A 23,632-nucleotide genomic window follows, 5' to 3' on the forward strand; every position below is an offset into this window, starting at 1 on the left:
ATTTCGCGTCTCATAGCAAAGGGTCTGAATACTTTCTGTTTTTTAAAAACCTGTTTTTTTATGGGGTATTGTGTGTAGATTGATGAGAAAAAAATGAATTTAATCCCTTTTAGAATAAGGCTGTGATGTAACATTAATATTTTCCGAATGCACTGTACATGTCGGTCAACCCCATGCCATGATTAAATAGAGAAAAAACACACCAGTCTCTTTCATAATTTCTTTAAACAATAAAAGCTAATTACCAATATTTAAAAAAAAATTATATATAGCATTTTGGAATGAAACTTCAAATATGAATCATATTACATATTATATAGGTACAGTGGGGGAAAAAAGTATTTAGTCAGCCACCAATTGTGCAAGTTCTCCCACGTAAAAAGATGAGAGAGGCCTGTAATTTTCATCATAGGTACACGTCAACTATGACAGACAAAATCAGAAAAAAAAATCATGAAAATCACATTGTAGGATTTTTTATGAATTTATTTGCAAATTATGGTGGAAAATAAGTATTTGGTCAGTAACAAAAGTTTCTCAAAACATTGTTATATACCCTTTGTTGGCAATGACACAGGTCAAACGTTTTCTGTAAGTCTTCACAAGGTTTTCACACACTGTTGCTGGTATTCTGGCCCATTCCTCCATGCAGATCTCCTCTAGAGCAGTGATGTTTTGGGGCTGTCGCTGGGCAACACGGACTTTCAACTCCCTCCAAAGATTTTCTATGGGGTTGAGATCTGGAGACTGGCTAGGCCACTCCAGGACCTTGAAATGCTTCTTACGAAGCCACTCCTTCGTTGCCCGGCGGTGTGTTTGGGATCATTGTCATGCTGAAAGACCCAGCCACGTTTTATCTTCAATGCCCTTGCTGATGGAAGGAGGTTTTCACTCAAAATCTCACGATACATGGCCCCATTCATTCTTTCCTTTACACGGATCAGTCGTCCTGGTCCCTTTGCAGAAAAACAGCCCCAAAGCATGATGTTTCCACCCCCATGCTTCACAGTAGGTATGGTGTTCTTTGGATGCAACTCAGCATTCTTTGTCCTCCAAACACGACGAGTTGAGTTTTTACCAAAAAGTTATATTTTGGTTTCATCTGACCATATGACATTCTCCCAATCCTCTTCTGGATCATCCAAATGCACTCTAGCAAACTTCAGATGGGCCTGGACATGTACTGGCTTAAGCAGGGGGACACGTCTGGCACTGCAGGATTTGAGTCCCTGGCGGCGTAGTGTGTTACTGATGGTAGGCTTTGTTACTTTGGTCCCAGCTCTCTGCAGGTCATTCACTAGGTCCCCCCGTGTGGTTCTGGGATTTTTACTCACCGTTCTTGTGATCATTTTGACCCCCACGGGGTGAGATCTTGCGTGGAGCCCCAGATCGAGGGAGATTATCAGTGGTCTTGTATGTCTTCCATTTCCTAATAATTGCTCCCACAGTTGATTTCTTCAAACCAAGCTGCTTACCTATTGCAGATTCAGTCTTCCCAGCCTGGTGCAGGTCTACAATTTTGTTTCTGGTGTCCTTTGACAGCTCTTTGGTCTTGGCCATAGTGGAGTTTGGAGTGTGACTGTTTGAGGTTGTGGACAGGTGTCTTTTATACTGATAACAAGTTCAAACAGGTGCCATTAATACAGGTAACAGTGGAGGACAGAGGAGCCTCTTAAAGAAGAAGTTACAGGTCTGTGAGAGCCAGAAATCTTGCTTGTTTGTAGGTGACCAAATACTTATTTTCCACCATAATTTGCAAATAAATTCATGAAAAATCCTACAATGTGATTTTCTGGATTTTTTTCCCTAAATTTGTCTGTCATAGTTGACGTGTACCTTTGATGAAAATTACAGGCCTCTCTCATCTTTTTAAGTGGGAGAACTTGCACAATTGGTGGCTGACTAAATACTTTTTTTCCCCACTGTATGTATCCTATTTATAGGATAAATAGCCTATTGACGCCACAGCCAAACATTGTATCATGACCTTACAGTCTATAATACATCATCCACCAAAAAAAACGCCATGACACACCCGTGATCTGACATGGTAATATTGATGTTGATACAGTGCACTGCTTAGGAAGGAATAGGGTGCCATTTGGGACGTATACAGATTTACACAGCCACAGCACCAGCCCAACTTTGATTAACTTTATTTTCCATCATCATACACAATTAGTTAGTTAGTTAGCTTCCTTGGGATTAAAGATTAAAGAGTGGATTCAAATAGTGTCGTTTGGCAGAAGCATGTTTCTAATCAGGCATTAGAGGCCTTCATAATAACATGGAGATGATGATGAGTATGTTCTCTCTCTCTCTCTCTCTCTCTCTCTCTCTCTCTCTCTCTCTCTCTCTCTCTCTCTCTCTCTCTCTCTCTCTCTCTCTCTCGCTGTAGTTCTAACAGTTCATGCATGCAAATCACCCAGATGGAATTAGTGGTGGAGTGTTGGGGGGGGGGAGTGAGGGATGTGTCACGAGGGGTCGACATCTTTGTTGAACATAAGTCCCATTTAGCCCCTTTGATGTTCCACTAGGCAGGGGTTAGGGGGCTGGGGGGTGTTGAAGGGGGTGAGGAGGGGGGAGGAGAGGTGGTATTGCTGGAGCTCAAGCAGATGTTTCTGGCTCATTTTCAGAGATGGTGATGAAATGGACTCATACACATGCGCACACACACATACACACACAAGGATAGAGCTAAGTGGGGCAGTGGTACATCCACTATCCTTGTCCAATGTTCACAATTGAGAAATAATGTGTGTCATTTGAGATCAGTAAATATTTTCGATGTCAGAGTAGTTTGAACGACGGTAGAAAAATCTATGTGTGGTGATCCATGACAGTTAACGTATGCATAAAATAAACATTTACACATGAAATAGATTTGAAAGGACAGAATAGTACAGATGTAGGATCTTCATTTGAGCCAGTTTGCTACAGCAGGAAAATAATCCTGCAGCAACAGGAAGGGAAAGGTAAAGGGGGATACCTGGTCAGTTGTACAACTGAATGCATTCAACTGAAATGTGTCTTCCGCATTTAACCCAACCCTTCTGAAATGTGAATTATCATGTGGATTATAATTAATTGTCATTTTTTGTAGGGGTTGATATATTTTTTGTTAGGGCAAATCAAGTCTGACAATTTAAAGTGGAAATTACAAACTTTAGAAGTCTTTTTAAACCTTGAATACACTACAAGTTTGCATTTCCTGCTATGCAGGAAAATTCTCAGCAACAAAAGAGTGGTCAAATGAAGATCCTAGATCTTTACATCTGTGCTGATCTTTAATTGATTAGAGCAATATCCAGCTGTTGGCCATGAACGGTTGGGGAACAATTCACATTTAGGGATCAGAAGAATTGCTTTTGATATACTTCCAGGAATGAACAGAGGTAAAATAAAGGAATTAACAGAAGTGTAAAAATGGTTGATGAATAGTATAGTTCTAAAGGAGACAACTATAGATAGAAACACACTATGTTATGACCAACTGAAATGGATGGACTGAGTGACCTGGACTGACTGACCAGTCCCATGGCAGACATGGGATTTCATCTTCCTCTTCTGATTTATCCTCAAACCTCTTCAGAGGTTATTGCAGAGCGCAGAAAATGAAGTTGTGGTGATGTTTATAAATGCTCTTTATGTATTTTATCCTCTCTTTCTATCTCCAGGAATATGATGATGGATACGGGACAGCTTACGATGACCAGGGTTATGACTCCTACGACAACAGTTACAGCAATCAAGGACAGAAGTAAGAGTCTGTTTCCTGTTTCTCAGGGCTGTACATAAATGTATTATCCAGGTCTCCTTATCATCCTAACACCTGTTTTAGCAAGGCAATACTGTAGATGTAGTACCTATTATTGCTGTACACCTCTATGCTTTATTAGTTAAATAGGGGGAAAAGGATACTTGCGTTGGCAAATCAAGTGGACCCTATAAGGATTTGTCTTAATAAAAAAATCAAAGTTTGACAGAGATTATTGGCAGGATGTTGCATCAATGCTTTACATCAGATTAGCATGTTAGCATGCTAGTTATCCATTAGCAGCATGTGAACTAGAGGTCTTCACGAATCTACCTGAACCCGATTACCCGAAATACTGACCAGATCTGAAATTATACTTGAAGAGTATTTCCTAAACAACAAACGCAAATTGCACACATTTACATTTGATTCTCTTAAATGATTGTCAGGGGGTCGGTCCCCTTTCATCAAACCAAATGTGTCAATATCATTTTGTGACAAAACGGCATATTCACTTTATGAAAACCAGCCACTGCGCACTTCACGTGATGCGGGGTGAAATGGGCTATATGCCTACTTGTTGTGGGAGAGGAGGAGGATGCAGCGGGAAAGAATGATAGCCTAGGTTATATATAGTGAGTTTCTGAAACATTGAGTCGTTGTTAGCTGATGTGAAGAAGAAACTGAATGAAAGAGAGTCCAGGGTGGAAAAACCGACGGGCAAATCATCTGTATTTGCCTCATTTATGCACATTGTGGATACGGAGGGGAAAAGGTTGCCCATATTATCAAGACCTGAGCTATTTAATTTAATTTCATTGTTTTATTTATGAAATTTACTAGTTTATTTAGGCTATTGAATTTATTTGTTTAGGCTTGGCATAGTTAGCAGGCTGTTTTGCTATTTTATTTGGGTATTTTCTTTATTTAAAATAACAGTTTGTTAACTAATGTTGAATGACTCGAGTTAAGTGTGATATAAGATGAGTGACTCATTCATGCGCTAGACTGATAGCCAAAGGCTTATCTGCAGAAAATATTGTATATCCTAATGTTGAAAGGGTGCCGATTTATTGATTGTTTATGTCATGAATAAGTATAAGAAATATCAGGAAAACTTATCTCTTCAATTCTGAATATTTTGTTAACTCTCCGGACGGTAGGCCTACCCAGCCGTGAATGACTTTTCTATAAAACCCACATCTAAAGCAATCTCAGGCAGTATAGGCTAATTCTGTAGGCCTAAAGGATATATGTACATTTAATAAAATATTGGGCTATTATAATGAGTTAGATCTGAGTTATAGAAATGGCCTATCAAAATAGGGAATATTAACCTAAACCTACAAATCCCAATTTTTGGAAATGACACAGGAATGCAGATGGGAGACTCCATCCTTCTGTAGCCTATTCAAAATTGATTTTGAATTTGAAGCTTGCTGGTCAGACTATAGCCTACCTTCAGTCTAAATCAATGTTTATCAAAACAGTTCATTGTCATTGTAATGTTGCTCAGTAAAATAATTAGCTACTCTCGGTCTTGCACGCGATGGTCATCACAAAAAAATCGTCCTGCTCAAATATTTGGTCAACAGAAATAAGGAAAACATTTTTGAAAACCTCATAATAATGTTCTCCTTCTAACTATAGGGATGTCATTATGAAAATACTCAGCTGTAGACCACAAATTAATTATTTTAGATGCAAACGAAAATGCACATTAAGGTTCAGCAGACAAGTCAAAACATTTTAGCTGGCAATAATGCTCATTTTTTTAATCTTTCAGATCCATTTGGGTCAGATACAGACCTGACCCAATTTGAATCCGATTTTCTCTTAACTCTGACATGTTTTGGGTCGGATCTGGTCCACCTCGGATCCGAATCGGATCAGATATATACAGTACCAGTCAAAAGTTTGGACACACCTACTCATTCCAGGGTGTTTCTTTATTTTTACTATTTTCTACATTGTAGAATAATTGTGAAGACATCAAAACCATGAAATAACACATATGGAATCATGTAGTAAAAGTGTTAAACAAATCAAAATATATTTTATATTTGAGATTCTTCAAAGTAATCACCCTTTGCCTTGATGACAGCTTTGCACATTCTTGGCATTCTCTCAACCAGCATTATGAGGAATGCATTTCCAACAGTCTTGAAGGATTTCCCACATATGCTGAGCACTTGTTGGCTGCTTTTCCTTCACTCTGCGTTCCAACTCATCCCAAACCATCTTAATTGGGTTGAGGTCGGGTGATTGTGGAGGCCAGGTCATTTAATGAAGCACTCCTTCACTCTCCTTCTTGGTCAAATAGCCCTCACACAGCATGGATGGTGTTGGATCATTGTTCTGTTTTAAAACAAATGATAGTCCCACTAAGCCCAAACCAGATGGGATGGCGTATCGCTGCAGAATGCTGTGGTAGCCATGCTGGTTAAGTGTGCCTTGAATTCTAAATAAATCACAGACAGTGTTACCAGCAAAGCACTCCCACACCATAACACCTCCTCTTCCATGCTTTACGGTGGGAACCGCACATGCGGATATCATCCGTTCACCTACTCTGCGTCTCACAAAGACATGGCGGTTGGAACCAAAAATCTCAGATCTGGACTCATCAGACCAAAGGACAGATTTCGACCGGTCTAATATCCGTTGCTCGTGTTTCTTGGCCCAAGCAAGTCTCTTCTTATTGATGTCCTTTAGTAGTGGTTTCTTTGCAGCAATTCGACCATGAAGGCCTGATTCACACAGTCTCCTCTGAACAGTTGATGTTGATGTGTCTGTTACTTGAACTCTGTGAAGCATTTATTTGGGCTGCAATCTGATGTGCAGTTAACTCTAATGAACTTATCCTCTGCAGCAGAGGTAACTCTGGGTCTTCCATTCCTGTGGTGGTCCTCATGAGAGCCAGTTTCATCATAGCGCTTGATGGTTTTTGCGACTGCATTTGAAGAAACTTTCAAAGTTCATGAAATGTTCCGTATTGACTGACCTTCATGTCTTAAAGTAATGATGGACTGTCGTTTCTCTTTGCTTATTTGAGCTGCTCTTGCCATAATATGGACTTGGTCTTTTACCAAATAGGGCTATCTTCTGTATACCACCCCTACCTTGTCACAACACAACTGATTGGCTCAAACGCATTAAGAAGGAAATAAATTCCACAAATTAACTTTTAACAAGGCACACCTGTTAATTGAAATGCATTCCAGGTGACTACCCCATGAAGCTGGTTGAGAGAATGCCAAGAGTGTGCAAAGCTGTCATCAAGGCAAAGGGTGGCTACTTTGAAGAATCTCAAATATAAATATATTTTGATTTGTTTAACACTTTTTTGGTTACTGCATGATTCCATATGTGTTATTTCATAGTTTTGATGTCTTCACTTTTATTCTACAATGTAGAAAATAGTATTAATAAAGAAAAACCCTGGAATGAGTAGGTGTGTCCAAAGTTTTGCCTGGTACTGTACATATCTTTATTTATTTTTTATGACCGGATCCTGTCAGGGTCGGGTAGGAATTCGGATCTCAATTTCGGGATCTGAGACGACCTCTAATGTGAACTACATCAGATTAGCATGTTAGCATGCTAGTTATCCATTAGCCTGTGTAGCTAGGGTGAGACATACAGGTGTGAATGGTGATAATAGCAGGTTAACAATCAGAACGATGAAATGGACTCAGGGCACACATACACATACACACATGCACACATACACACATACACACAAGGATAGAGCTGTGTGGAGCGGTGGTACATCCACTATCCTTCTCCTATGTTTCATAATTGAGAAATAATGTGTGTCATTTGAGATCAGTAAATATTTCCGGTGTCACTGTAGTTTGAAATACGGTAGAAAAATCTATGTGTGGGGTGGTGTCTTCAGATCCATGACAGTCACCTTATGCCTAAAATAAACATTTACACATGAAATAGTTAGATTTGTAAGGACAGGATAATACATAAATGCATTTTGGAGCATCTGTGCTGATCTTTAATTGATTACAGCAGCATCCAGCTGTCGGTAATGATCGGTTTGGGAACAATTCACATTTAGGGATCAGAATAGCTTTTGACATACTTCCAAGAATCAACGGAAATACAACAAGATTTCATAGAGAAAATAACAAGTTAATGAATATCATAGTTCTGAAGGAGAACGAGATTGTTCTGAATTATAGATAGATGAACATCCGCTTCATCATGACCAACTGAAATGGAACAACCTCTAATAGATTGAACTCTAATGGAACATATGGAGGGGCGATCAGAAAGGCCAGGCATGAACAGTGCATGTCTTAGTGCCAACATAGAAGAACCAGTTTGGGGGTTCAGAATGAGATTGAGTGGAAGCTTTTTAACTAAATAATGTTGATAGCTGTCTTTATACTGTAACTTCTCATTCTGATGTCCTGTCAAAAATTATTTTAACCATAATGCCATAGCTTGACTAATACCAGTGGATCCCTTGTGCTAATATTTTTTTATCCTATTTTCACGTGTCAGCCATTGTTGCCTCATGAAGCCCAAATGGCTGTTTGGTTGTTTGGCTCTATGCAACAGCAACAGAAGACCCTGCAGCTACATGGCTGTTTGGTGGCCTATAGCTCTATGCAATAGAAACCAGGGCTTGCAACCGGTTCAGGGAAAATAACCAACATTTTTCGAGGAACAGAATCAGAACCGGGAACCAAAGTGATCTATACTGTCCTGGAACATGGGAACCGGTTAATACAATTATTTTATGTTCCAGGCATTTATGTTCCGTGTCTTTATTTTAATTCTGGTGCCGTTCTGCACACACAAGCTTGTTAGCTTTAAGCCAACTCTCGGAATTTTAAAGACATTCAATGTTCCTTCATAGAAGCCGCTCCTCCGTAGGTATAATTCTGTGGGCCTAATTCAGATAATGCATGTCATAAGATGCCCAGCGCTTCAAGTCAAGCCTCCTCCTCCACCCTCTCTTGCTCTCTCCCAACCAGCAAAATTTCAGTCGCATCTCGCGCCCTACACTTGTCTGTCCAATACATGTAAACAACTATAACCCGATTGGTCACGTAATCTAATGATGATCTAAATGTTTAAAAAAATATTTCACAGGTTTAAAAAGGAACAGAAAGGAACTTTATTTTGCTGGTCGGAACAGTGGAAGGGAACCCCAAAAAATAATGGTTCTGTTCAGAATGAAACTATTGGAAAATAATTTCCAGTTCCAACCCCTGATAGAAACAGAAGACCCTGCAACTAAATGCACAGAATTGATTTTCTCATACCAAGGGAGCGATCGCAATCACTCTCACCATGTCACTTAAGGTCAATGGACTTTGCTATGGCACGTTGGCTTGTTTGCTGCCATCTCTCTCTTTTATCGGTCCTGCATCTGGGATACGTCCCAAATGGCACCATATTCCCTAATATAGCACACTACTTTTGACTCTGGTCAAAAGTAGTACACTAAATAGGGAATAGGGCACCATTTGGGACGCATCCCTGCTGCTGTCACACCATCTTCCCTCTTCTCCTTTATTCTGTATGTTCTGCTTGCATTGGCAGTTTCAAAGAGGGCCTGATTGTTGCTGCACTTAAGATGTCAAAAATTGCATTAGAGGCAGCTGTAAGGGGGGAAAAGGAGAGAGAAAAAAGAAAGAAAAAAATAACATATTAGGCTGTCCCCTGCTTTGTGAGGAGGGATGGTTGATGTTTTCTTTTGTGGCCAAATATGTCGCCCAGGCCAGGTGGCCTCCATCTCTCACACGCTCTGTCTCTTGGGGTGGCAGGTAGCCTGGCTGTTAAGAGCATTGGGTCAGTAACCAAAAGTTTGCTGGTTCGAATCCCTGAGCCTGGCAAGGTAGAATAATCTGCCATTCTGACCTTGAGCAAGTTAACCCCCAACAACAATTGCTCCACGGGCGTCGATGACGTGGACATCGATTAAGGCAGCCTCCTGCAGAGGGGTTGGGTTAAATGTGGAAGATACATTTCGGTTGAATGCATTCAGTTGTGCAACTGACTAGGTATCCCCGTTCCCTTAGGGCCCATGTGTCAAACTCATTCCACGGAGGGCCAAGTATCTGCAGGTTTTCGCTCCTCCCTTGGACTTGATTGATAATTAAGGTAGCTGATTAGTAAGGAACTCCCCTCACCTGGTTGTCTAGGTCTTAATTGAAAAACCAGCAGACACTAAGCCCTCCATGGAATGAGTTTGACACACCTGCCTTAGGGCCAGAGTCTCTGCCTCTCTCTCTCTCTCTCTCCTCTATGTAGTTGCTCAGACACTGAGGGGTACATCTTAAAGCCTGCCTGCCTGCAGAGAGGCAGAGGGAGTCACTGGGGGTAGGCTGGCCCTGAGCCCTGGTGTCTATCTGCAGCCATTTGTTTTAAAAGCAGCCTGGTGAATAATCACAGAGGCTTAAGGCAGAAGAAAAATTGAGTCCGTCATGTAGAGGCTTGGTGGGGTGTGTGTGTGTGCTTGGTGGGGTGTGCTCGGCTCTGTTCTGCCCAGAGGCTTGATGCTAGACTCAAAGAGATTCTGAGATCTGTTCTCTGGTTAGAAATGGTGTGCGTCCCAAATGACACCCTATTCCCATTATAGTGCGCTACTTCAAAAGTAGTGCACTATATGGATAGGGTGTCATTTGAGACACTCACTTAGGCTGACTACTGAGCCTCCATACTTTACAGCATCTTCCTCCTGAGACACACTAGTCAGTTTATTTACTTATTTTTGTTGACTTATTTAAGTCTCAGAACTGCCTAGAAAGTGTTTTTTTATTTTGAGCGTAGATTGTTTATCATGTACATGATAAAAACAAAGATCTCTTGCAATTTCTTAGAACATGACAGTGTGCTGTTTACAGTGTAGTCGGATGATTGCAACCAGCCTGCTTTTTATACTCTCAGAATGTGTTTTTACTGTGGGTATTTATAAATGTGTACAGTACACTACAGTACACTAACTGGTCACAGAACTTACTAGTAATCTTTTTAGTTTCTCAGAAACCAATACATTATTATTTTCCATACAAAATAATCACTATTTCATATGAAGATTGATTATTAAGATATATTGTTAACCAGACAAGACCCTTTGATTTCTTCATTCATCTGTAGAGTAAGAGCATCATAGACACTTCTGCATAGCACAGCACAAAGACATCAACGTTTATTAGGTACACCCATATAGTACCGGGTCGGACCACCCTTTGCCTCCAGAACAGCCTGAATTCTTCGGGGCATTGATTCTACAAGGTGTGGCGTTCAAACCTTGCTCAATTGGTATCAAGGGACCTAACGTGTGCTAGGAAAACATTCCCCACACCATTACATCACCTCCACCACTTGCAATTCTCCTTCGACCTCTCTCATCAATGAGCTGTTTGCGCCCACAGGACTGCCGCTGACTTTTTTGTTTGTTACACCATTTTCGCACAGACTTTCTTCTTTCCTAAAGCATTCGTTTACCACACTGCAAAGCCAGTGTGTACAGTACATACAATACTGCCGTCTATAGTGCATACGGTACAGAACATTTCCTTTTTAAGGTCATCCAATTTAGATCTGCTGATGGACAAAAGGTATAGCCCTGTTTTACCCCGGAGCCTAATCTCAGCCTGAGCAGGTCAGAGCAGTAGCAGGGCTGGAGCAGGGAAGGACCCAGGGGAATGTTAGACTATATCCATGGACAAGTCGTCTCCCTAACAATGCCTCACAGAGCCTGAGGAGCTCACTGCACAGTCACCACATAAGAGCCCTGGCTGGTAGGCAGGCAGGCAGGCAGAGTCAGGCAGGCAGGACTTCACTAGCTGCAGGATAACAAGCAAGGAAATGTACTACCGTTGTTTTCTCCAGTGTCTCCAGTATGATTTCAGCCCCTATGCCTGGCAGGGAAACAGGGCAGCCATTCTGGAGAGTTTTTTTGTGGAATTCTGGACATATGTAGACACTATACTGTAGACATAATTGAGGTGGACATATTATTCCTGCTAAATACAAGATATGCAACTTATATTCAAATGTTATTGCTGATAATAGCCTAAACAACATTTTAGAACATATTTAGTCAACATGAATATAGCAGATTCACGTTCACAGGAAAACTAAACAGTTCACAACCTTGAAACATGAGCCTTTTAGCTAAACGATGGTTCTTCTCAGTAGCTCGGAGACATTTACATGTTTCAGAAGAGAGGGAAAGCTTAGGGGAACATCTTGGAACGCCAAATCAGCATGACATCCATGACAGCTTCAGCTTCAGCACCAGTCAATAGTGGTCAATCTTTTGTATGAGCGCCATCATAGCCTTTTTCTACAGCGTTTAATACACCGACCCAACACAACATTATTATTACCTGAAGGTAGGTACAGTTGAAGTCGGAAGTTTACATACACCTTAGCCAAATACATTTAAACTCAGTTTTTCACAATTTAATCCTAGTAAAGATTCCCTGTCTTAGGTCAGTTAGGATCACCACTTTATTTTAAGAACGTGAAATGTCAGAATAATAGTAGAGAGAATTATTTATTTCAGCTTTTATTTATTTTATCACATTCCCAGTGGGTCAGAAGTTTACATACACTCAATTAGTTTTTGGTAGAAATGCCTTTAAATTGTTTAACTTGGGTCAAACGTTTCGGGTAGCCTTCCACAAGCTTCCCACAATAAGTTGGGTGAATTCTGGCCCATTCCTCCTGACAGAGCTGGTGTAACTGAGTCAGGTTTGTAGGCCTCCTTGCTCGCACACGCTTTTTCAGTTCTGCCCAAACATTTTCTATAGGATTGAGGTCAGGGCTTTGTGATGGCCACTCCAATACCTTGACTTTGTTGTCCTTAAGCCATTTTGCCACAACTTTGGAAGTATGCTTGGGGTCATTGTCCATTTGGAAGACCCATTTGCGACCAAACTTTAACTTCCTGACTGATGTCTTGAGATGTTGCTTCAATATATCCACATAATTTTCCTTCCTCATGATGCCATCTATTTTGTGAAGTACACCAGTCCCTCCTGCAGCAAATCACCCCCACAGCATGATGCTGCCACCCCCGTGCTTCACGGTTGGGATGGTGTTCTTTGGCTTGCAAGCCTCCCCCTTTTTAATCCAAACATAACAATGGTCATTATGGCCAAACAGTTCTATGTTTGTTTCATCAGACCAGAGGACATTTCTCCAAAAAGTACGATCTTTGTCCCCATGTGCAGTTGCAAACCATAGTCTGGCTTTTTAATGGCAGTTTTGGATCAGTGGCTTCTTCCTTGCTGAGCGACCTTTCAGGTTATGTCGATATAGGACTCGTTTTACTGTGGATATAGATACTTTTGTACCTGTTTCCTCCAGCATCTTCACAAGGTCCTGGGATTGATTTGCACTTTTCGCACCAAAGTACGTTCATCTCTAGGAGACAGAACGCGTCTCCTTCCTGAGCGGTATGACGGCTGCGTGGTCCCATGGTGTTTATACTTGCGTACTATTGTTTGTACAGATAAGTGTGGTACCTTCAGGCGTTTGGAAATTGCTCCCAAGGATGAACCAGACTTGTGAAGGTCTACAATATTTTTTCTGAGGTCTTGGCTGATTTATTTTGATTCTCCCATGATGTTGAGCAAAGAGGCACTGAGTTTGAAGGTAGGCCTTGAAATACATCCACAGGTACAGCTCCAATTGACTCAAATGATGTCAATTAGCCTATCAGAAGCTTCTAAAGCCATGACATCATTTTCTGGAATTTTGCAAGCTGTTTAAAGGCACAGTCAACTTAGTGTATGTAAACGTCTGACCCACTGGAATTGTGATACAGTGAATTATAAGTGAAATAATCTGTCAGTAAACAATTGTTGGAAAAATTACTTGTGTCATGCACAAAGTAGATGTCCTAACCGACTTGCCAAAACTATAGTTTGTTAACAAGAAATTTGTGGAGTGGTTGAAAAACAAGTTTTAATTACTCCAACCTAAGTGTATGTAAACCTCTGACTTCAACTGTAGGTAGGTAGATGTGTGGGTATTATTAAGCAGGTGGAAGGTCAGATGAATGAAGAGACTGAGGGAGAATCACTTCCGTATTAGTAGATAGGTGATCTCCCTGTAGGTAAATGAGGAGGATGACAGGTGCTGCTCTGGGTGAGGTCATCCAGAGGTTGGACACACACAGGTCGGTTTGGATCAGAGTGTTATTTCATTCCTGACACCTATAATACTACAGGGGCCTCTTCCCTTCCTCTTCCTTTTCCCCTGAATCCGGCCCTGGCTCCTCAGCCTGCTCCCAGAGGGCCCTGGTTACAGAGAGGAGAGCCGCGGTTACAGGGCTTGCAGGGACAGCGTTTTAAAGGACAGACACATCCCCTAGGAACAGCTGTTAAACTCAATACAAGAGACAAGTGTGGAGGTGTGGAGGTAAAAGGTAGCACAGAGCACAGGGGACTTGTGGAGATAGCAGCAAAGGGGAGAGAACCATGCTGAGGTAGGACAGAGCACAGGGGAGAGAACAGTTATGGATGTCTGAATGGTAAGTCTTGGTGGGTAGTCAACCAACAGTAGGAGAACAGAAGTACCAATATAGATCACCAATGGTGTGGATCAGTTGTGAAAAGTACCTGAGAAATCAGAGTTATACTATAACAACTTACATATCTTGGCATGATTAAGCCTAGGAAATATGCGACTATTATTTCAGGCTTTGCAAACACACAGTAGTACATTAGTTCAACAGAGTAAATTAGTTCAACACAATGTAATTGATTTCTATCTAAGAACCAGAGGTCATGCAGTTCTCAGATGGATACTTTCTGTAATTACTTTATTTGCATGTTTGATCCTTTTAATATTGTTCTAATTTAGTTCTCAGCAGTTTATAACATTTGTTTTGACAGGCAACTTATGTATTTTGCCTTAATTTGCTTCAGAGCTAGAGGTATATTAGTCTTGTAAGGCCAAACTAGTTTTTTTTTAAATTGTTATCTCAAGTGTTGTCTTGGAGAGATTCCAGACGCTCTCAGGATGATGTCAGTTTATAGCACAGCAGAGAACATGATGAAGAACTGAGGATGAATCCCAAATGGCAACCTATATTTTGACCAGAGCCCTATGAACCCTAGTTAAAAGTAGTACACTATATAAGGGATAGGGTGTCATTTGGGTTGCTACCTCAGTCTATATGCTTGGGCCGTACTAACGTTGCAGTCACCTGCCCATCCGTTGACCAAGACACAATCTGAACCTCAGTGAGGTGACTTTGAAAGGGGGGAAATGACCTCATTGTGTCATTTTTGTTTGGTAGATTTTCCCTAAATCTATAAATGTAAGACGGAAAAGTAAAGCGGGGTCAGATTCAGACAAGGCAGATGATTATACTCACACATTATATAAATCCATTACGTTTACCATACATTCCGTCTTTGTGACTTCACAGCAAGGGTCCAACAGTGGAGATTGCGTTCGCAATCAGCTGCTGAGACAAGCAATCAACAGCATATCCCTGAGGGAGTTTTCAATAACAATTACACCAACCTCATTTTGGATAATATACAGGACACATTCTCCCAAGTCCAGTTCCTTTTCTGTCAGTTTATATTTGGTCTATTTTTGTATTGTACCCACTCTAAAATGTAGAAAACGAGTCAATATGAAGGAAGTCATGTCATTTTTCATAGTCTTGGATTGAAGGTTATCCTTTATCAAAATTAGTTATCTCACTATCAAAATGCCCCTTATACTTGCATGAAATGTATGAGGAAAGTCTAATGAATATGTCGTTGAATGTTCTTCCTCCTGCATTGGAAAACCTATGAAATATTTAGTGTCTCCTCTCCTCTGGATATGACTGCTGACTATAGATTGTTCTTCTCAGTGCCTCTGGATCCTCTCTAATGTCCTAGCAGAACTCTGCAGGTTTATCACAGACCAACAGAAGAGTAATGGCTGTGTAAGAAAGCAAAGTCCACCAGGGACATGTACTACATCACTCAGAAGTAACATCACCATCTGTTTAGGGGTGCCGCAAACGGCAACATCAGTACTTAGGATCAGCCATTTATAGAGAATACCTGTAAATCTGAGAGCCAGGCGGTAGGTATACCTGTGGACGAGCAGGTCTGGAGTCAGATTCCCTGATTCCTGATCATAAGACAAGGTTAGCTAATGGCCAGCACTTTAAGACAGATTGCTCTTGCTCGTTTGTCTGAGATTGTCTGTTGTGGGGCTGGGGCTGGGGCTGAGGCTGGGGCTGGGGCTGGAGGCTAGGGCTGAGGCTGAGGCTGGGGCTGAGGCTGGGGCTGGGGCTGGAGGCTAGGGCTGAGGCTGGGGCTGAGGCTGGGGATGGGGCTGAGGCTCGGGCTGAGGCTGAGGCTGAGGCTGAGCCCCATGGTGCGCTGGTCAAAAGTAGTGCACTATATAGAGAGTAGAGTGCCATTTGAGACACATCCTTTGTGTTTGTCTTGAACCAGCAGGAGCCTAAAAATCCATTTTTAACCTTTGAAGATATAATCACCCAGCATAGTACAGTGGTCTCTGGGTTTCTCCTTGCTCCGCTCCATCATTAGCTGTTAAGGAATGTTTACAGAGTTTGCTTATGATTAAAACAACATAAAATATGAATTAAGTTGGGATTGTTTCAGTCCCTGACATGTTTCCAGCATCGTGCTTATGCCGTTAGTGACTATTTATATAGTGTTGATGGATGGTTTATAACACACGGCATTTATCAGACTATTTTATGCAAGCGAAGTACAGTCATGCATGCATACATTTTACCTGTGGGTGGTCCCGGGAATCAAACCCACTACTATGGCATTACAAGCACCATGCGCTACCAATTGTTCTACAAAGGGCCACTATAAAAGTGCTAGGAGGCATTTGACTGTGCCATTTGGGATGCAACCTGTATTTTACTTGAAGCAGTTAGTTTCACCTGGATCGTTGCCCTTCAGGACGTACCTGAAGCCTGAGGACTCACTGACCAGACCAGGGTAATAGAGGAGAAAAGGACATTGGTAGAGAGAGGCTATGTGTGAGGATATTGACAAAATGTCATCCCCGAAATTAGAGGTGCCTAACAGCTTTGGGAGTCCTCCTCTCGTCCTTGTGAAAGGGGAAATCTTTGACTTGGCAGCTCTCTGAGGACCTGACAGCAGCTATTGGTCCTCGTAGCCTTTAGCTTTACACCCACAGGAAGGATAAGCCGCTTGTTTAGCCCCTCAGCTTCCCAGGGCGTACTCTAGCAGAACGGTTTGTAGTTGAGTGTGTATTCAGAGGGGTTCTGCTCTGGGAAGAATATACCCTAGTGTTGAGACATGGTGTGAAATCAAATTACCACACACCCTGTCAGGTGTTTCATATTGTACAAGACATGGAAAGAGAGAACATGCATTAATTTGCTGCATCTCTCTCTCTCTCTCTCTCTCTCTCTCTCTCTCTCTCTCTCTCTCTCTCTCTCTCTCTCTCTCTCTCTCTCTCTCTATCTCTCTCTCTCTCTCTCTCTCTGGGTTTCTCTCTCTAAAGCCATGATGAGTGGTGTCAGGTATATAACAGCAGCTGTACACCAGTGTAAGACTCACAGCGGTTCCTCTGCTGTGAGGGTTGATTGGAAACCATCACACTCTGAATAACAACGTCTGGCTTCTCTTTGTGGACACAGAGCATAAATAATCACTCACGTCTTAGCAGGGGTCCAGTTTAGATAAGAGGAAATAGCCTGCATTTGTTTCTGCCGTTATTGTTCCCTGGTTGAGTCATGAGCTGTGTGAGCAGTGCAATCTTCATGCCATGTCAATGATCTCCCCGGGGAAGAAACCCAACATGTATGGCTTTTCTGGACAATGTCTCAAGCAGACATTTATAGATCCACAACTATGGACGCCCCCTAATATGATTTTCAATTGTTCATGTCAGCTTGTGCCTTTAAGTTTCTTTTAAAAAACAATCAACATACTGCCAATCAAAGTTTAATAATGATTAAGTGCTTTGAAACGCGAAAATCATAAAAGTCATAATTTTTTGTTGATCTGGTGTACACTACTGGTCAAACGTTTTAGAACACCTACTCATTCAAGGGTTTTTCTATATTTTTACTATTTTCTACAATGTAGAAAATAGTAAAAATAAAGAAAAACCCTTGAATGAGTAGGTGTTCTAAAACGTTTGACCGGTAGTGTATAGCTGGGCCTTTAGTGTCACCTCCAGCGCTAAGCCAGAGAGAGGAGAGGAGGGGTGCCCTGTGACAGCCCCAGACTGACAGGCAGGGGACCAGGGCCAAAACTACATATGAGGACACCGAAAAATATATATAATAATACAAATATGTATTTTGTACATAATAAAGAAAATCAATTACGGGTCAACATCTAAATATTGCTCCCAGCGTTGCTTAAAGCTCAGAACGCTTATATTCTTGATCTGACTGAGTTCTAATTGCGAGTGGAATCATGAACAGAGGTTTGTTCGTTATGTTCACCTGCGTCCCCCGGATTTGCCTCCCGGATCTGCCTTTTTATCAGCACATTTACCACTCTCTCAAACGGCTATCTCTGCCCTCTCGCGGAACAGGCCAAGGGCCTGAGATGTGAAACGATCTACCCCATCTCGGAGTCAGCTCAAGTAGGCAACTAGAGACGCTGCTGACAGTGTGTTTGTGAGATACTGGACAAAATGTAATTTTAAAACTGTCCCATGACTCCTGCCGTGTCTACAGCCATCCCCAAACAAACACAAACTGGTAAATAGTTGCTTATACAGTAGATACAGTCAGTCAGGTGGCTAGCTGCCAGAAGACACTTCTATTGCAATAATGTTAAAGGGCTCTGGCTAGTATTACTTAGCCAGCTAGAACGATGAAGTAAGAAGCTAACGTTAAACAGAGCCTACCTCAGCAGGAGCAAAAAATTGGCTACTAAGTTCTCATAATAACTTTCTTATCAAACAAGTTAGAAACATTTTTTAAATAACATATGTTTCAATATGAACATCTCCACATGGCCTATCTTCCATATAGGCCTACATTAAAATGCAATCAAAATGCATACAATACAGTTAATACGTTTTCATTTATATGTTCATTCTTATCTCGATCATCCACTGGAGTTTAAAGTTGACCCATTACCCACTTTTTTTTTTCACCACAACATCATTGATATAAATACAGAATTGTAAGTAATATTCTAATAATTAATGTGAATGTGTTGATACGATCATCTGTTTGCTCCATTGATGTCTGTTTATGCAGAACTTGATTAGTAACGCCTAGGAATACAAACGTGAACGCTATGTACTTTGAGAACAGATCACTATGTTACGAGTTGATGATTTTATGCAATTCATCATTACAACTGACTGAACAGATGCTACGTGTCAGTGTGAATCATTTCTCACATTTCCCCCCTTTCAGGGGTATAACATTACAATTTCTGTCTGACTCCTCCTCTTGAGTCACTTTGTTTGTTTTTAATAGTGGCGTAATCTGACTTCTCCTTCTGTTATTACTCAGTTTTTGGAAACAAAAGTGGCGTGACCAAACCCTATCTAGTAAAAATAATAGGCTATGTGTTTGTAGATCGACTGAGGTGAATTAACCTACAGCAGCCAAGGTGATAATCGTTGGGGTAATTTTTGCTTTTTTTGCTGTTCTCCAAATAGCATTTAAAAACATTTTTATTGTATAGAAATGCAGTAAATGAGCTTCAACTTTCAAAAAATGTCCTGGAAGGGACCTCACTAAAACTGAAACCCTGGTTACGGCCCTGACGGGGACAGAGATGGTGACGGGGAGAGGACTCAGCTGTGATGGGTGGCATGTGCCGGCTCTGTGGCAGCCTTATGATGAATTACCTTTCTGGGCTTGAATGATAGGACTGATACTGAATGATACCAGCACACGATTGTTCTGTCAGCAAGTCAACGGCGACCGCTGAGAAATAAATAAAGAATAGCAAAGAAATGAACCACAATTCAAGATGGCCTCCCTTTTTATTTTTCATTACAGGTGCCATCTCTCATATATAGCTCCATATCCTGGATATAGACACAGCCAGGAAATTGCCATGTGAAAGCACAGAAGGCACAGCCGCAGCTACTGTAACTTCTGAGTGAATATTGGCTGTCTGATCTATTGTGTACTGTATCCTGTAAGGGAGGGAGGGCATAGTTATGAAATAAACTTTCTGCATTTTCTGCATGCACCTTTTGCGCATGTTTATGATTACATACAGCAGAATGGTACATCAATTCTGTACATCATGACATTATTTCACTTTACCGAACAGTTCATCCCATTCACATTCCAGGTAATGATTTGATGGCTGTGTGTTGTAAAAACCGCAGGGTGTATTTGATTCGTAATGTACCTCTATTGTTCTCTATTAATAAAAGGCCATGTCATTTTATTGTTAGAAAGAGATTCTGATGGATGTCTCCTCTTTCTTTCCCTTCACAGCTCAGACGATTATTATGAGTACGGACACGACAATGGTGAGGAATCATACGAGTCATACGGTGAGTTACTAACTGCTTTATTCAAATGTTAAATGTTGTTTAAATGAATACACATCTACTGTCTTGTTCAGTGTGGATCTCTTTTCATCATGAACACAGTAGTTTAAATGCTGTTAAACCCAGATGCAATTTAATTTCCCCCAATAGGTGCTATATCAATTTTTTGACAGATTTGTTGTAGACGTATTGTTAGCGTTATTCAGGATGCCAGGTGATGGGATATCACAATTCTGTTAATTTAAAGGTTGGGGATGTCTGATAAAGACATAGTCATTCTATAAAGTGGGGCATGGCTACGTCTACAGAATGTCCTGACTGTATTCATAAATAAACCATGAGTGATAGAGTAACTGATATGCCTTGACATCTGGTTTTCTAATACAGCTTTAACCATGGTTTTCTTTTCTGGTGAAATGACTTGAACGCTGTATGGTTCCTGTCTCAGTCACTGAGCCGTTAAGGTAATCTCATTACCCAGGTCTCCTCTTGCTTTGGCAGATGTCAATTCTTACACAGTAAATGTATACAGTTGTCACCAGACTGAGACACTATCTGTAAAGTGAAGGACTTTTACGCTCTCCAGCCCATAATAACTTTGTAACGTAGGGCGGCAGGTAGCCTAGCGGTTAAGAACGTTCGGCCAGTAACCGAAAAGTCACTGGTTTGAATACCCTTAACCCTAATTGCTCCAGGGTCGCTGTCAATAATGGCTGATCCCTGGCTGTGAACCAACTCTCTGAAGGTGTCTCAGGGGAAGTGGGATATTAAAAAAACACATTTCTAATTTACACGTGTATAATACACACTTGTACATGTGTGAAATAGGAAAATTTAAACACACACCTAATTATTATTACTGAAAGAGGAGCTTATTCATATTCCAATTTGCAATAAAGATTAACACATAGGAATAATGTGGCAAGAAACTCTGGCTGAGAAGTGTTAAGAACTAAACTCCAAAGCACACAAACACACAGCGGGTAACAGTTAACACTAAATGCTTTCTAACAGGTCGAAAGAAAGAGGTGTTTGACAATTCAAAGAAAGGCGCTGTTTAAACGATAAACAGAGTTGAGGGTACATGGTTGAGCTCTAACCACAAGGTTACCTTGGTCACTGTCTCTCTAAAGAAACTGTGAAAGGTTTAGAGACTATTAGAGACTATTGGTTATGGGCTGCCAGCAGAGACCATTTCAGGGAAAAAGCTGTCCTTTGTGAGCCTCTGCTCTGCTCTGGGAATGAGACTCTGCTGGCTAGAGATCACACAAAGGCTGCCATCGATGCAGCGGGCACTTGGCAAATAGACAGTAGAGGCCCTGAATGAGGTCTGATTTGGGCTAATGGTTATTACATTTTACATTTTAGTCATTTAGCAGACGCTCTTATCCAGAGCGACCTACAGTTAGTGAGTGCATACATTTTCATACTGGCCCCCCGTGGGAAACGAACCCACAAGCCTGGCGTTGCAAGCGCCATGCTCTACCTACTGAGCTACACGGGGCGTATTGTGACCTTTTGTTAGGAGCCACTACACTGGCTCTTTTCAAGTAGCTATTTGATCTTCTGTTTCAATTATCTAAATGCATACTTCTAGGTTAATGACAAGCTTCTTGGTGGATTGACTGTTTGAACTACAGAGGCTGTGGGAGTCTTTTGTTGTTCCAGTTAGATAGGCCATATCAACATCAGGCTCTCAAGTAATTCAAATAATTCTGGTGGTCAGAAAGTCCATTTACATAATTTAACTATTTTTGACTGGATTAATGCCTGATTGAAGCATGATAGCTGAATGCTTACCTCAGTTCCAGGCTAAGGAAAAAAAGACAAATATTTGTCCAATAACCTGTTAACAGAGTTACACAAGAGTGTGTGAGTGTGTGTGTGTGTAGAAGTGTTCCTTACATATGCCTGTTGTTTCCCTATAAAGCAGGTCAGGAGGAGTGGACAACTAATCGTGGCAAGGCGCCAGCTGCACGGACGACCAAGGGAGTGTACAGAGAGACGCCCTACTCCAGATATTGAACTGATTATACAACAACCTGCACAATCCCTCACAGATGTGTCATCAAGTAATGGATTTTATACGGACGCTCCCTTCTTTTTAGAATAAAAACACAAACAAAACCAAACAATAACACAGAGGAAATGATGAAGGTAAAGACATGGGTTTTAATAACAGAAGACCCTGGTATCATGTCAAAACTGTTTCCACCCAAATAATGTGTATAATTTAGGTAATATACCCACTCCTAAACAAGTAGACATCTAAATATTCTGGACCCGGTTATAGAGTGAGTGGTCGTTGGTAATATATTAGTGATTTAGTTGTAGAGAGGTGAAGTATTGTAGATATTTTTGCCTGTCCCTTGTAAATTAAACCTTTCCAATCAGAAAACAGAAAGATCCTGAAATACATATTGTTGTTTTATCTCCTTTTGTAAATGATAGTTATTCAATGTTAAAGGGCTTATAAAAGCATGGTGTGGAATAATTGTGGATAGTGTCAACTGTTTTATTCATATCTTAAAACTTGTAGACGTGTGTGTTTCTGTTTAATTTACCCCCTTTAATCAATCTTCAATCTCAGCTCAAACTCTTATTTTTTTGTGTAAAAATCCTCAGTAAAAAATAAAATCAAGAGCTGCAAGACATTTTATGTAAAGCTCTTAATAAAGAATTCCAATCCATATTTTTGGGGGGTTTAACAACCTGAAATGCTTTCAGGCAGTGTAATAATCAGGTTCTTGAGACATTAAACCATGTAGAATTAACTGTTAACAGAAATAGTATTTTAGCATATTAACCTTATCCACTTATGTAAGCCCTTTACATTTTTCTTCTTGGTTGATGCTGAATAAACTTTTGGAAATAAATAAGTTTGTGTTCAAGAGCATAATTCTGTATTTACATAAATAGAAAAACACAATAATCTAAACTAACAAAACTAACATTGTAAAGAATGATGCTGATGATAATATTGAAATGCTCACTAATACAGGTTCTTGTATTCCGTAATGTATGCAGAGACTCTTGAGAGATACCATATTGATCAAGAATTAGCTTCTGATATGATAACATGTAAAACAACATAAAAGTGAACATTACTTTAACGCAAAAATCTATTTAAAAACTGAATGCAAGCAACAAAACAACACAAATTTGTAAGAACTATGTTGTATGTATATTGCATTTGTATATTGCAATTCAGCTAATGTTTTGTAGGTAATGATTTTGATACAATGTCAATCACAGATTTAAGTCTTTGCTGTGTGTTTTTCATAAGTAATCTCTTAATAAAACGGATTACAATGTGTCAGTTTACAGCCTATATAACAGTACACTAACATGTACAGTAACAATGGCAGCGGCACCTGTATTTTCTTT

At 40.7% G+C, this 23,632-nt stretch overlaps 1 protein-coding gene across 2 annotated transcripts in view; it reads left to right on the plus strand.

Moving 5' to 3' along the window:
- LOC121586520 (KH domain-containing, RNA-binding, signal transduction-associated protein 3-like) overlaps nucleotides 1–23,522 on the plus strand; it is a 165,999-nt gene extending 142,477 nt beyond the window's left edge. The window contains exons 7-9 of one of the 2 annotated variants that reach the window (XM_041903268.2): nucleotides 3,678–3,760; nucleotides 20,190–20,248; nucleotides 22,179–23,522. In XM_041903268.2, the coding sequence (XP_041759202.1) occupies nucleotides 3,678–3,760; nucleotides 20,190–20,248; nucleotides 22,179–22,270 (234 nt within the window). In that variant the 3' untranslated portion in view covers nucleotides 22,271–23,522. Of the gene's footprint in view, nucleotides 1–3,677; nucleotides 3,761–20,189; nucleotides 20,249–22,175 lie in introns of both variants that reach the window. The other variant, XM_041903267.2, reaches the window with a different exon arrangement.
- Nucleotides 23,523–23,632: the final 110 nt, after the last annotated feature.

Source organism: Coregonus clupeaformis, chromosome 17, assembly GCF_020615455.1.
Source record: "Coregonus clupeaformis isolate EN_2021a chromosome 17, ASM2061545v1, whole genome shotgun sequence".
NCBI lineage: Eukaryota > Metazoa > Chordata > Actinopteri > Salmoniformes > Salmonidae > Coregonus > Coregonus clupeaformis.